The sequence below is a fragment of the Poecilia mexicana genome, unplaced genomic scaffold, assembly GCF_051168715.1.
Source record: "Poecilia mexicana isolate PSO_F unplaced genomic scaffold, ASM5116871v1 scaffold_19, whole genome shotgun sequence".
In the NCBI taxonomy this organism is placed as follows: domain Eukaryota; kingdom Metazoa; phylum Chordata; class Actinopteri; order Cyprinodontiformes; family Poeciliidae; genus Poecilia; species Poecilia mexicana.
This window is the reverse complement of record NW_028263388.1, coordinates 25,886,987-25,901,830: the sequence shown is the minus strand read 5'-3', so window position 1 is coordinate 25,901,830 and position 14,844 is coordinate 25,886,987. Positions and strand designations below refer to the sequence as shown.

The window sequence follows — 14,844 nt, the reverse complement described above, 5'->3', positions numbered from 1 at the left end:
GAAACTAAAGCATTTCCAAGATCTATTGTCGTGCTGGCTCAAGCCCTGAAGCTGCGGTTAAGCTCCCAGCATGCACCATATTCTGTAGGTTTTGATCCAGTTCTCTGAGAACAGAATGAAACCATGTAGAATGTGGTAATGTCTGAGAACTTCAAGATGTATAGGAGAACCCTGAGGAGAAACGAAAAAAAAGTTTTAGGAAACGGTACAGAAGCTTGTTCTGCTGTTCCACAGCTCAAAATTGTAGTCTTACAGTCCTGCAGGCTTTTAGAATTTAGAGTAAACGAACTGAGAACCATTTTCTGTTTGAGCCATTTACTCTGAGTTGACTTTCCAAGAAAGTGTTTGAACAGATGAATCAGCAGCAGTTTTGCCCAGTTGGAAAACCATTAAATTGACAAAAACAAAGTATTATTCTTTTGTAAGCATTTCATGACTTCCTGACACTTGTAACACAGAACAGTGTGACACGATCTGTCCTGGGAGCATGACCAAAGTTGCTTTTTCTACCTCTAGTGGACAACACCAGAATATGAGATGCAGCTACATAATGTAAATACAAACAATGCACAGAAAATTGTTTCAAAGCTTTTGCTTTCTTTCAAATATTATCATTTCTCCTTTAAATCTTTAAGTGCAAGCATTACAAGTTTGCTGAGGAAAGAGATGAGCTCCTGCTTTCGATCCAAACTGAAGATGTAAGATCTTTACTTGTGGCAGTTCGGTGTGTAGAAGGTGTGAAAATAAGTTTTTAATAATCATTTATTCTTAGAAAAACCAAGACATATTTGGTTTTATCTTTGAATCACTTGATGCATTTAGGTAAATGACCCCAGTCAATAAGTGTGCAAATTAGAGGCAAATGTTCTGCTGGACATCTAGTGAGAGCTGAAGTGCTTTGCACACACTCAGTGCAGATTCCACACAGCCGTCAAAGTTGGAGTGGGTGAAAGCATCTCCTCCACATATGAGCAGCGGCTGCTCCAAGATAGTCATGTGGCCTGGACAATTGGGCACTGAGGTCAGCACCTGCACAAGGAATGGACAGCTGAGTAAGTCATTGCCTCACCTGGAGGAGATACACTCCTGACTCACCTGAGAGTATCTCCACTTCTGAAACTTGATGCTGACTGGCTGAGGTAGGTCAGGGAGCAGCCTGTGGAGCTCCTGTAAGATGACTGACTGGATGGCATCCTTATCATTCTCCAAGTGCGCCAGACCAAACGGAACGCTGGTGTGGACGACAAGGGATGGACCGAGACCTGGAGCATCTCAGACAATATATGGATAAATGTGAAAATTTGAGACAAATATTTTATTTCTTGTGGAGATACTTAAAGTGTAATTAAACCTCAAATCAATGTTTATTTGCTGAAACCGTCTAAATAGATTATTTATGATTTTATTATGTTACTGTGCAAATTTTAACATTTTCATTTAAATTTGTTTAGTTCTGATGTCTTTTATCGAAAACCATCTCACTGCTGGGCCTCATTTGGTTGAACGGAGCTTCAGCAGTTGAATTTTGCTATTGGTTACAAAGACATAGCTTGGTACAACTCTGTCATAGTCCCGCCCGGTGGCAAGTCAGGAGTTGGGACAGCAAGCCACTCGTGACTGTGGAGAGCATTGATTGATAGCATTAATCAGTTTTAATCAATTTCCACAATGTATTTGCAGTGTGGACATGGAGTAGAATGGGTATCTGCATGTATGTAAGTATGGTGTTCAAATCAAAATGTTACTGGAGTGCTTAGGAAGCAGAAGACGCTACGGTAGCCCTAGGGGTCACCAACTCCAGTCCTCAAGAGCTATCATCCTGTAACATTTAGATGCATCTCTGCTCCAAAATGTCTGAATTCCCTCACCAGCATTCATTCCTCTCTGCAATAGGCTGGAAACGAGCAGTTTATTTGATCCAGGTGTGTTTGAACAGAGACGCATCTAAAACTTGCAGGATGGTAACTGGAGGACTGGAGTTGGTGACCCCTGCCCTAGATGCTCTGTTCATTATAGAGTCGGGCTGCAGCTGAACTGCAGAGTGTTGTCACCACTAAAATTGTCAACAACAGAAAAAAAAAAATTCTCTAGATTTGTCTTTAGTTGTTTGTTTTTTTTTTAACAAAAGTCTACAGAGGGGCCTGGAAAGTCAATAAATGTAGCAACAAAGTGGATAAGTTGACAAGTCTGGCAGATTTTTTTTTTCAAAATCTGCCAGGGGCAGGCTTATGCTTTCACAAGTTAGTTATACTTTAAGTTGTGATGTTACACAAACAATTTATATTTTCCAAGTACAAAACTTTGTTAATAATAGTTGATTTTTTTATGCTAGTGACATTATTTGTCAGATACAGATGGGTGAAGATACCTGAGCTGCGTTTCTTGTTGTCCACAGCGATGTAGCGGATGCAGTGGCTGTCAGTGATGTATCGCGCTCCCCAGGAAAAACTGAAGACAACGTCCGGAGAGAAGAAGAGTGCAATAGCGAAGCGGGATGAGAACCTGACACCCTCCAACTGCTCTCTTTGCTGGACAGACAGTACTGAGAAACAGAATGACAGACAGTCTGTAATACGACTTGCATCATGGGAAATGTAATACCTGGATGCTTGATCCTAGGTACTTCAACTCATCAAATGTCACCATGATTACTGCTTTTAGAGACTTGAGTGTTGCTAATACACTATGTCCCTGGAGTCTCTTATCTGCTCCCTGAAGTTCCAGACAGCAGATTAACTGCTTGTGACCTTTAAACCTCTCTGAGCAAACTCAGCATCTGTAAATAACTTTATGCATGAAACATAACTGATTGATTCTTCTTGAAGACTTTCACTAGGTGTCCCACAGATCTTTATGTTCTGAAACATCAGTTACATCTGTCCTCTGCTGTGTATAGGCACCAAGTCGAGAGGCAGAGCAGGAGGATGCATCTTCCTGCACAGGTGAACATAGTGAGGCAGATCAGAGCAGCAGAGAAGAAGAGGGAGGGAAGAAAAAAGTAAGCACAAAGAATCTGGCTGCTGGGACCCAGATGAACTGAAATAACCATTAAATTACTACAATTCAGTTGTAATTTCAGTTGTACACTGTGAATATAGTAAATAAATGGTTTAAAAAAAAATCCATTTAAAATGATTATAATTAAAATAGTGCTGTCAATCAATAAAAAATGTAATCAGATTAATCATTCAGTGTAAGCTTAAAATATAAATATGCACAGAGGGAACCATTCCTCGCTCTTGCAGCAATGGTTCCCTGGGCAAGCCCCTCTTTCTTCCGTATTCCAACTAATTATCTAGTTTTATTTATTTTTTTGCAGCAGAATACACATAATTTAGTATTCAACAGCAACTAATGGAAACTTACTTCACTGCACATGAATGCAAGTAGTAGCCAACTTGTGCAGGGCTCAACTGACGGCATATATTTATTTTCTAGTTCTTGAGTGCCCCACCCCTTTCTGATGCCCTTTGGGCAACTACATGTAGCCAATATCAAAAATCGCCACTCCATGCACATTTTCAGAAAATGTTTAATTGTTTCAAACCAAACATGTTCAAAGACTCTCAGTTTTCCCAAGTTTTTATATTCAGGAAGGTTTAAACTTTCACCTTTCATTGTTGTTCCCCGTGAGTTGAGTCCATAACACATTGCTGTGAACTAGGTAACAGACTTTTAGGTCAAAATAGGACATTCAACTAATCTGCATTAAATAAAATTAATATGTTAAAATTTACAGAATAATTGCTTGTGTTAACTTTGACAGCCCTAAATTAAAACTATTGTTGTTCTGCAGTCGTGTTGCCAGAATCGTGTCAGCCAACCTGTTTAAAAACATCGTAGAGGAAACCCTGGACTCACATCTAGCTCACCATCACCCTTCTGTTTTCTTCCCCTCTCTGTCATACAACTAAACCTGCCAGCAATTGGGTCCAATTCATTCAACTCAGTCAAATGTCCAAAAATGTAAAAATTCTGCTACATCTTTTACCACCACAGGATGCCAGGAAAATTTTTAAATGTAGCTCTTATATTAAAATTGATTAAATTAATAGACGTTATTACATTTGATATAATGGTCTCTGATTACTTCTATTTGACTCGTCCTTTTTATTGTAAATACATTAGACAAGTTACTTGTTAATTGAGATGAATCAATCACTTAATTAATCAGAGGAAATTTTCTGTCCATCCCATAGAATTTATAGTCCCTATATAAAACACTGAAACTAATTTTAATTCGTTAACAAATGGCAAATATGTTTGAAAAATGTGTTCAAACACCTGTGTCCAACACACGTTCCAACTCCATTACTGTTAGTCCAGTTGATTTTTCCAACATGGAAGTAAAAATTTAAAAGTAGCGACTAATAATGGAACACAACATTGTGCACTGAAAATAAATTAATCTCATTAAAAGTGCACCCTTGATAATAAATGGTCTGTACTTTTATAACACTTTATCAAATCTAGAGGATATGACACACACAGGTGGTGACAAGCTCAGTAGCATATGGCTGATACCATAGTACATGGCTATGATGTCATATGGCAGATGCACCTGACAGATGTAAGGCTGCCATGCACCGGCACCACTCGCTCTTTATTAGGTACACCTGTCCAACCGTTTCCTAACACAAATGTCGAATCAGCCAATCACATAGCAGCAACTCAATGCACAAATGCCTTGTTGATGCTAGAGGTCAGAGGAAAATGGCTAGACTGGTTCAATCTGATAGAACGGCAACAGTAACTCAAATAACCACTTGTTACAGCCGAGGTATGCAGAAGAGCATCTCTGATCAACACGCTGAACCTTGAGGAGGACGGGCTACAGCAGCAGAAGACGACACCGGGTGCCACTTCTGTCAGCTAAAAACAGGAAACTGAGGCTACAATTCACACAGGCTCACTAGAATTGGACAAAGAACATTGGAAAAACGTTGCCTAGTCTGATGAGTCTCGATTTCTGTTGCGACATTTGGATGGTAGAGTCAGAATTTGGCATCAAGAACATGAAAGCATGGATCCATCCTGCCTTGTATCAATGGTTCAGGCTGGTGGTGGTGGTGCAGTGGTGTGGGGGATATTTTCCTGGCACACTTTGGGCCCATTAGTCACAGCCTACCTGAGTATTGACCATGTCCATCTCTTAATGACCACAGTGTACCCATCTTTTGATGGCTACTTCCAGCAGGATAATGCGCCATGTCATAAAGCGCCAGTCATCTCAGACTGGTTTCTTGAACACGACAATGAGTTCACTGAACTCGAATGGCCTCCACAGTCACCCGATCTCAATCCAATAGAAAACCTTTGGGATGTGGTGGAACAGGAGATTTGCATCATGGATGTACAGCTGACAAATCCACATCGACTACGTGATGCTATCATGTCAATATGGACCAGACTCTCTGAGGAATGTTTCCAGTACCTTGTTGAATCTATGCCACGAAGGATTAAGGCAGTTCTGACGGCAAAAGGGGACCAACCTGGTACTAGCAAGGTGTACCTAATAAAGTGGCCGGTTTACATTAAGGTTAAGGACACAAACTGAGTCACTACATTAAATGGAAGTCAATACTCAGTCCTAATATGGTTAGAAATACATATGCATGCATGTGTTTAACTGCTGCTCTGAGAACAATGTCTGTTCAGCAAAAACTAACGATTATTCTATGGGACCACAGAGGTTATAAAGCTGCTGCTGCATCCATGCGTTCATAGGCTGTACCTAAATCAGAGTAGGGCTGAAACGATTCCTCGAATGATTCGAGTACCTCGATTACTAAAATTCCTCGAGGAAAATTTACCTCCACCCCATCTTACGTTCGTTCATTCGCCCTCTCCTCCCAGTCCAGGCGGCATTTCCCATATTTTCAAACCCAAAGCGTGACAGGTTAGGTGGCATGGTGAGTTTAATTAATCTATTAAACTCACTGAAGATGAATACATAAACTAAAAGCTGGATTGTAGACATTTTTTGTAAGCATATTTGTGAGCCTGCCTCTTTGTTATTAAATTCAATATAATTTCAGATTTTTCTATAACTTTTCTTCTGGTTAACTTAGAAAGTGAGCTATTATTGTTACAGGTTAGTTTTCTAAACTACAAAAAAGCAACTGTTAGGGATGCTCAAATATGAAAAATTGGACTGATATTGATATCTGATAGTATTATGCCAGATTTACCAATATTTCATTTTATAATTTTTTTATCCGATTACTCGATTAATCGTAAGAATAATCGATAGATTACTCGATTACTAAAATATTCGTTTACAACAGCCCTAAATCAGAGCATAGGTCATTATCTAGCATTCCTCTGCAGCAGCTCACGAGACCTGTACATAGGTCAGGTGACACAAAGGCTCAAACTTGTTCTGCTTCTGGTTGTGTTTGTGACGGTCTTACAGGTCCCCAGGTCTCCCTGCAGCTGAAGGATCTGAGGCACAGGAATTGTCAAGACAACAGCGTCAAATTTCTCACTGCCTCCCTTCCTCTCCACTTTCCATGATGCTCCACAGCGGTGTAGGCCAGTCACATGATATTCGAGGTACAAATCAGCTCCTGTGGCAAAAAGACAGTTTCAGACCTGAAGAACTCTATACCTTTAAGTTATATTATGTTCTGCTGTTGCTGTTAATTAATAATTTGATCTGTTTCTAATCAGAGTATCAAACTGTTGGACCACAGTTTGAAAATAAGATAATAAGAGGAACACTTTGCTATGTTCTGATCTCCTCTCTGTACAGGGTCTCATCATTGTTTGTTATCAGACCCACTATGGTGATATCATTTGCAAACTTTAGAACCCTGTTAGAGGAATGGATGGCTACACAGTCAAGGGTGAACACCCTGAGGTGTGACTGTACTGAAAACCGGGTGGATGATGTTTGGTCCCCTATTCTCACCACCTAAGGCGGTTTGTGAGAAAGTCCCACACAACCAACCTCAGGTGTGAGGGACCTGAGGTTGGTTGTGAGGGGACATCAAAGGCACATTGATATTGAAAATCCCAGGTCATGGAGCTTCTCCATGATGATGATGAACTGAAGTTAATGAATAGCATCCTAACATAAGTGTCAGGATGGTGCAGATGTGTCAGGACAGTGTGTATGTAGTGCAATGGACCGGTTCCTCCTATAGGCAAACTGGTGCCTATCCAGGCATTCAGCAGAATTTTTCTGAATTCTGCTGAATGCCTTCCTTCAATTTTTCAATTCAAACAATATTTATTAAACCAAGTGTGTAATTAATGACTAAATGCGACAATATCAATAGCAAATTAAATCGGAATTTACCCACTGTTTTCATCTTTAAAAATATAACAAAGTGCTTCAGCAGAACATAGAGTGTTTGAAAAATATTTACATGTATCTTTTTTTTTAGCGGAACATTGTTCAAAACAAAAAATCTCAGGCATTTCACATCTGAAAATCCATCCATCCATTTTCTGTACACCCTTGTCCCTTATTGGGGTCGGGAGGGCTGCTGGTGCCTATCTCCAGCTAACGTTCCGGGCGAGAGGCGGGGTCACCCTGGACAGGTCGCCAGTCTGTCACAGGTCAACATAGAGACAGACAGGACACACAACCATGCACACACACACACACACACTCACACCTAGGAACAATTTAGAGAAACCAATTAACCTAACAGTTTCCTCCCACAGTTTTGGACTGTGGGAGGAAGCCAGAGTACCCGGAGAGAGCCCACCATGCACAGGGAGAACATGCAAACTTCATGCAGAAAGAGCCCAGGCCGGGAATCGAACCCAGAACCTTCTTGCTGCAAGGCAACAGCTCTACCAACTCCGCCACTGTGCAGCCCACATCTGCAAAATTGCTTCCGTTATTGTGTTTAAGAAGACTTTTAACTTTTTCTAAAGTACGGAAATATCTTTGCACATAACAACAAAATCTTCAATAAACTCTGCCCCAGTTCTGCTTATTTAGTTAACTGTTCATGAGTTTACAGGAATGACTGGTGTGGTCTGGCTTTCTTCTACCCGTTTAAGATGTGACTATGACTGTAAATTGTCACATGCTACATCACATGTATCCTTAAGCATCATTAGGCAGCAAACGACTGCAGGTATCTCACACACACTGCTATGATAACCTGACTCAAACAAAATATCAAAAAGGTGTGATTACCTGACTCAGACAGGAAGTGTTTCACCACACTGCTTGTCCCCAGTGGTGTTACATAATTCTTGTTGCCCTCTTTGTGCTGCAGACCTTCAATGTGACAGTCCAGTGGCTTAAGTAGGCCAGCTGATAGCAACTCTGTATAAAAACTGAACATACACATCATCAGAAACTGATACCTGGATCTTTGTTAACGTCAGAAATGATCAGGTGAGGCGTACTTGCTGTGGGACTGAGCATATGCAGCAGTGGCTGTAATGTACTGGGCTCCAAGGTCAGCAGAATGAGATGTAGGGTCAGGAGGACGGCTGGTAGACATCCTACCCCCTGGCACAGAGTGGATATACAGAGGGTTGGAAATCTGCACAAAGGCATGTCTATAAAGAGCTCCACTTATACACTTAAAAGTGCAAAAAAAACCAAAAAAAAAACCCAAACTTCTTTTGCTGTCTTCATAGATTATTTAGGGATTTATCTTTAGAATAGAATAGAATAGAAAATACTTTATTAATCCCCAAGGGGAAATTGCTTATTTGTTGAAAGCTACTCCATACATACAAAGTTTATATATATATATATATATATATATATATATATATATATATACACACACTAAGAGTGATAAGTTCAAAATGACTAGATATAAACAATAAATAAACAAGTAGTCACATGCAATATATTAATCTTTCACCCATCACATACCGTTTCCCCCACTTTAAAACGGGAAACGGTATCTGATGGGTAATATTGAGCATTAAATTGCATTGCCCTGTTTTTAATTCATATAGCACTATGCTATCTATTATAATCATAATATATACAAAATATATATTATAATTATAATATATACAACATATTATAATTATAATATATACAACATATATATATTATAATTATAACTATAACATACATTATGTATTATAATTATAATATATGTATAAAATATATATTATTAATTATAATTATAATATGTATAACATATATATTTATTATAATTATTAGTATTATTACTATTAGTTTCCAGCAAAAAAGTGAAAAAAGTGTGACAACTTTGCCGAAACATGTTGTTTGAGCTTTCACGATGTCCGTAGTTCCTCAGACAAGCGCGCCGAACAAGCGCGTGCTTGGTACGCGCGTGCTTTCTCAGTGCTCATAACGAGCACGCGCCTATTTTGCGCGTGGGCGGGGCGGAGCGGCAACCGTATCTGATGGGGAAAAGCGGATTGACGTAACACCGCCTCTGCGTTGTAATGCCTTCCTCTAATCGGACCACCTTTTCCGGTGTTACGTCAATCCGCGTTTCCCCATCAGATACGGTTCCCCCTGAGTTTTCTTGCCGCTCCGCACCGCCCACGCGGCAAAACACGCGCGTGCTCGTGACGAGCACTGAGAAAGCACGCGCTTGTTCGGCGCGCTTGTCTGAGGAACTACGGACACCGTGAAAGCTCAAACAACATGTTTCGGCAAAGTTGTCACACTTTTTTCACGTTTTGCGGGAAACTAATAATAATAATAATAATATAAGAAGAAGAAGAGTAATAATAATAATACAAAACGTATATATTATAATTATTTTAAATTTAAATATATGTTGAGCATTTATATATATATATATATATATATATATATATATATATATATATATATATATATATATATATATATATATATATATATATAATAAAAACAGGGCAATGCATTTTGATGCTCAATATTACCCATCAGATAGCGTTCCCCTGTTTTACAGTGGGGAAACACTATCTGATGGCCACATTTCACCCATCAGATAGCGTTTCCCCACTGTAAAACAGGGGGAACGCTATCCGATGGGTGAAATGTCTCCATCAGATACTGTTTCCCCACTGTAAAACAAGGGGAATGCTATCTGATGGGTGATTTTAACATAGGGGGAACGCTATCTGATGGGAGATTTATGGCCATCAGATAGCGTTCCCCCACTTTAAAACAGGAGAAACGGTATCTGATGGGTAATATTGAGCATTAAATTGCATTGCCCTGTTTTTAATTCATATAGCACTATGCTATCTATCTATCTATTATAATTATAATATATACAACATATTATAATTATAAAATATACAACATATTATAATTATAATATATACAACATGTATATATATATTATAATTATAACTATAACATATATTATGTATTATAATTATAATATATGTATAAAATATATATTATTTATTATAATTATTAGTATTATTACTATTAGTTTCCCGCAAAAACGTGAAGAAAGTGTGACAACTTTGCCGAAACATGTTGTTTGAGCTTTCACGGTGTCAGTAGTTCCTCAGACAAGCGCGCCGAACAAGCGCGTGCTTGCTACGAGCGTGCTTTCTCAGTGCTCATCACGAGCACGCGCCTATTTTGCCGCGTGGGCGGGGCGGAGCGGCAAGAAGACGAAGGGGGAACCGTTGTTACGTCAATCCGCGTTTCCCCATCAGATACGGTTCCCCCTTCGTCTTCTTGCCGCTCCGCCCCGCCCACGCGGCAAAATAGGCGCGTGCTCGTGATGAGCACTGAGAAAGCACGCGCGTGGCAAGCACGCGCTTGTTCGGCGCGCTTGTCTGAGGAACTACGGACACCGTGAAAGCTCAAACAACATGTTTCGGCAAAGTTGTCACACTTTCTTCACGTTTTTGCGGGAAACTAATAGTAATAATACTAATAATTATAATAAATATAATAAATATATATGTTATACATATTATGATTATAATAAATAATATATATATTTATACATATATTATAATTATAATACATAATATATGTTATATATATATATATATATATATATATATATATATATATATATATATATATATATATATATATATATAATAATTATAATACATAATTTATGTTATAGTTATAATTATAATATATATATGTTGTATATATTATAATTATAATAGATAGATAAATAGCATAATGCTATATGAATTAAAAACAGGGCAATGCAATTTAATGCTCAATATTACCCATCAGATACCGTTTTCCCTGTTTTACAGTGGGGGAACGCTATCTGATGGCCATAAATCTCCCTTCAGATACCGTTTCCTCTGTCTTAAAGTGGGGGAACGCTATCTGATGGCCATATTTCACCCATCAGATACCGTTTCCCCTGTTTTAAAGTGGGGGAACGCTATCTGATGGCCATAAATCTCCCATCAGATACCGTTTCCCCTGTTTTAAAGTGGGGGAACGCTATCTGATGGCCATAAATCTCCCATCAGATACCGTTTCCCCTGTTTTAAAGTGGGGGAACGCTATCTGATGGCCATAAATTTCACATCAGATAACGTTCCCCCTGTTTTACAGTGGGGGAACGGTATCTGATGGAGACATTTCACCCATCAGATAGCGTTCCCCCTATCTTAAAATTACCCATCAGATACCGTTTCCCCTGTTTTAAAGTGGGGGAACGCTATCTGATGGCCATAAATCTCCCATCAGATACCGTTTCCCCTGTTTTAAAGTGGGGGAACGCTATCTGATGGCCATAAATTTCACATCAGATAACGTTCCCCCTGTTTTACAGTGGGGGAACGGTATCTGATGGAGACATTTCACCCATCAGATAGCGTTCCCCCTATCTTAAAATTACCCATCAGATAGCGTTCCCCCTGTTTTACAGTGGGGGAACGCTATCTGATGGCCATAAATCTCCCATCACATACCGTTTCCCCTGTTTTAAAGTGGGGGAACGCTATCTGAAGGCCATAAATCTCCCATCACATACCGTTTCCCCTGTTTTAAAGTGGGGGAACGCTATCTGATGGCCATAAATCTCCCATCAGATACCGTTTCCCCTGTTTTAAAGTGGGGGAACGCTATCTGATGGCCATAAATCTCCCATCAGATACCGTTTCCCCTGTTTTACAGTGGGGGAACGGTATCTGATGGAGACATTTCACCCATCAGATAGCGTTCCCCCACTGTAAAACAGGGTGAACACTATCTGATGGGTGATTTTAACATAGGGGGAACGGTATCTGATGGGTGAAATGTCTCCATCAGATAGTGTTCCCCCACTGTAAAACAGGGGGAACGCTATCTGATGGGTGAAATATGGCCATCAGATAGCGTCCCCCCACTGTAAAACAGGGGGAACGGTATCTGATGGGTGAAATGTCTCCATCAGATAGTGTTCCCCCACTGTAAAACAGAGTGAACACTATCTGATGGGTGATTTTAACATACGGGGAACGGTATCTGATGGGTGAAATGTCTCCATCAGATAGTGTTCCCCCACTGTAAAACAGGGGGAACGCTATCTGATGGGTGATTTTAACATAGGGGGAACGCTATCTGATGGGTGAAATGTCTCCATCAGATACCGTTCCCCCACTGTAAAACAGGGGGAACGTTATCTGATGTGAAATTTATGGCCATCAGATAGCGTTCCCCCACTTTAAAACAGGGGAAACGGTATCTGATGGGAGATTTATGGCCATCAGATAGCGTTCCCCCACTTTAAAACAGGGGAAACGGTATCTGATGGGTGAAATATGGCCATCAGATAGCGTTCCCCCACTTTAAGACAGAGGAAACGGTATCTGAAGGGAGATTTATGGCCATCAGATAGCGTTCCCCCACTGTAAAACAGGGAAAACGGTATCTGATGGGTAATATTGAGCATTAAATTGCATTGCCCTGTTTTTAATTCATATAGTATTATGCTATCTATCTATCTATTATAATTATAATATATACAACATGTTATAATTATAATATATACAACATATATATATTATAATTATAACTATAACATAAATTATGTATTATAATTATTATATATATATATATATATATATATATATATATATATATATATATATATATATATAACATATATTATGTATTATAATTATAATATATGTATAAAATATATATTATTTATTATAATCATAATATGTATAACATATATATTTATTATATTTATTATAATTATTAGTATTATTACTATTAGTTTCCCGCAAAAACGTGAAGAAAGTGTGACAACTTTGCCGAAACATGTTGTTTGAGCTTTCACGGTGTCCGTAGTTCCTCAGACAAGCGCGCCGAACAAGCGCGTGCTTGCCACGCGCGTGCTTTCTCAGTGCTCATCACGAGCACGCGCCTATTTTGCCGCGTGGGCGGGGCGGAGCGGCAAGAAGACGAAGGGGGAACCGTATCTGATGGGGAAACGCGGATTGACGTAACACCGTATCTGATGGGGAAACGCGGATTGACGTAACAACTGTTACGTCACGTAACAACGGCACTGAAAGCAGCGCTTTAAACCATTCAGACTACGAACACAATAGAGACACAATCAGATGACTTATTACCCCGCGATAATAACTCAATAGTCCATGGAAAAACCTTATAAGCTTGTATTAAAGCAGAAAGTACGGCGGCCACCGTAAAAAAGGCTTACAGTATCAATTATGCCGCATGAACTGATCAGTAGATTATTACGAGGGAACGCAAAACCTTTTGCAAGGGAACGCAAAAGTATTGCGAGGGAACGCAAAAGAAAAATAATTCCCCATGTCCCCTGGAGGGCTCCGTATGAATCCGTGTATGGTTCGTTCTTTGTTTTTTTTTTGTTTGTTTGTTTGTTTGTTTTTGTTTCAAAATAAAATTGCAAAAACAAAACAAGCATGTGTTTTTTTTTGTTTCTCCGTTTTTAAAACCTAAATCTAAAAAATGCAAAATCGAATTAATAGAAAATCAACAGCGTTTGAGTTTTGCTTTGCCATCTAAATAAAAATAAAAATATTTAGATGTTGTTTTAATACTGTATGAAGCGATACTGGAAATGAAGTAAGTCGCCAAAGAAAAATCATTTACAGTGGATGAAGACGGCATAAAAACAAACCATTCCTAAATAATAGGCAATGGCTGCACTTGAACCGTTTTCTGCATTGATTATCGAACTTTTTGAGAGAGGAAAAACAGTCTGAAAACAGTAATGCTTTGCGTCGCAATGTGTACCTTATCGCTCTTGTGCTGAAGAAGTTATGTGCCGGGAGTTCAGGTCTTCATTTCCGGTTCCGTCATAAGGTCCCGTTGAATTAGCAACAAAATAAAAGCTTGTCTTTGGTTTAACCATTGGAGTTAAAAAAAAAAAAACAACCGTACCCCTCTTTTATTTTTGTAATTGCCATTTTTCTAATTTCGTTTTAAAAACGAAAAAACAAAAAAACACATGCTTGTTTTGTTTATGCAATTTTATTTTGAAACGAAAAACCAAATAATGAACCATACACGGATTTTCCTGTTATATATGGTCATCGACATTTTTCCGAATTACAGACTGAATTCAACTGCTGTCGAACCCAGGAGACATATTTATCTGTAGGCTGATTCTCTTCGGGTCTCATTAAGCTAAAATGGTTTGTGAACTGACCTGCACCCCTTGCCTTGTCCCACACCACCAGCTGAGCTTTACTCTGCAGCACTCTCTTCAACAGATATGCGCACAAGCTGCCTGTCAAGCCTGCTCCAACGATCAGAACCCGGGACATCTTTTAAGGTGTCCGGTCAGGTCGGAAGAATCCGGTTCCAGCGCTACAGTTAAACTGGGTTATAAAACCAGGTCCTTCAGAACTGCAGAAGGCAAAACAAAAGTTATTTCGCCATTTTGATGATCTCACATCCGGCAAGAAACTTCAAAA

General features: G+C 39.2%; 1 protein-coding gene across 2 annotated transcripts; it reads right to left on the bottom strand.

Annotated features, from left to right (window-relative positions):
- Positions 1–298: 298 nt before the first annotated feature.
- rnls (renalase, FAD-dependent amine oxidase) lies at positions 299–14,827 on the bottom strand. 2 transcript variants are annotated; one of them, XM_088016466.1, is made up of 7 exons: positions 14,577–14,827; positions 8,374–8,479; positions 8,159–8,301; positions 6,414–6,569; positions 2,369–2,542; positions 1,096–1,262; positions 299–1,029 (listed from the first exon to the last, which is right to left on the bottom strand). In XM_088016466.1, the coding sequence occupies exons 1-7, from the start codon at positions 14,692–14,694 to the stop codon at positions 853–855; spliced, it is 1,041 nt and encodes a 346-aa protein (XP_087872592.1). In that variant the 5' UTR covers positions 14,695–14,827; the 3' UTR covers positions 299–852. The 2 variants fall into 2 exon arrangements, with proteins under 2 accessions (XP_087872592.1, XP_087872591.1); XM_088016465.1 differs by having other exon boundaries at positions 1,096–1,271; positions 14,577–14,826.
- Between the last annotated feature and the right edge of the window lie 17 nt (positions 14,828–14,844).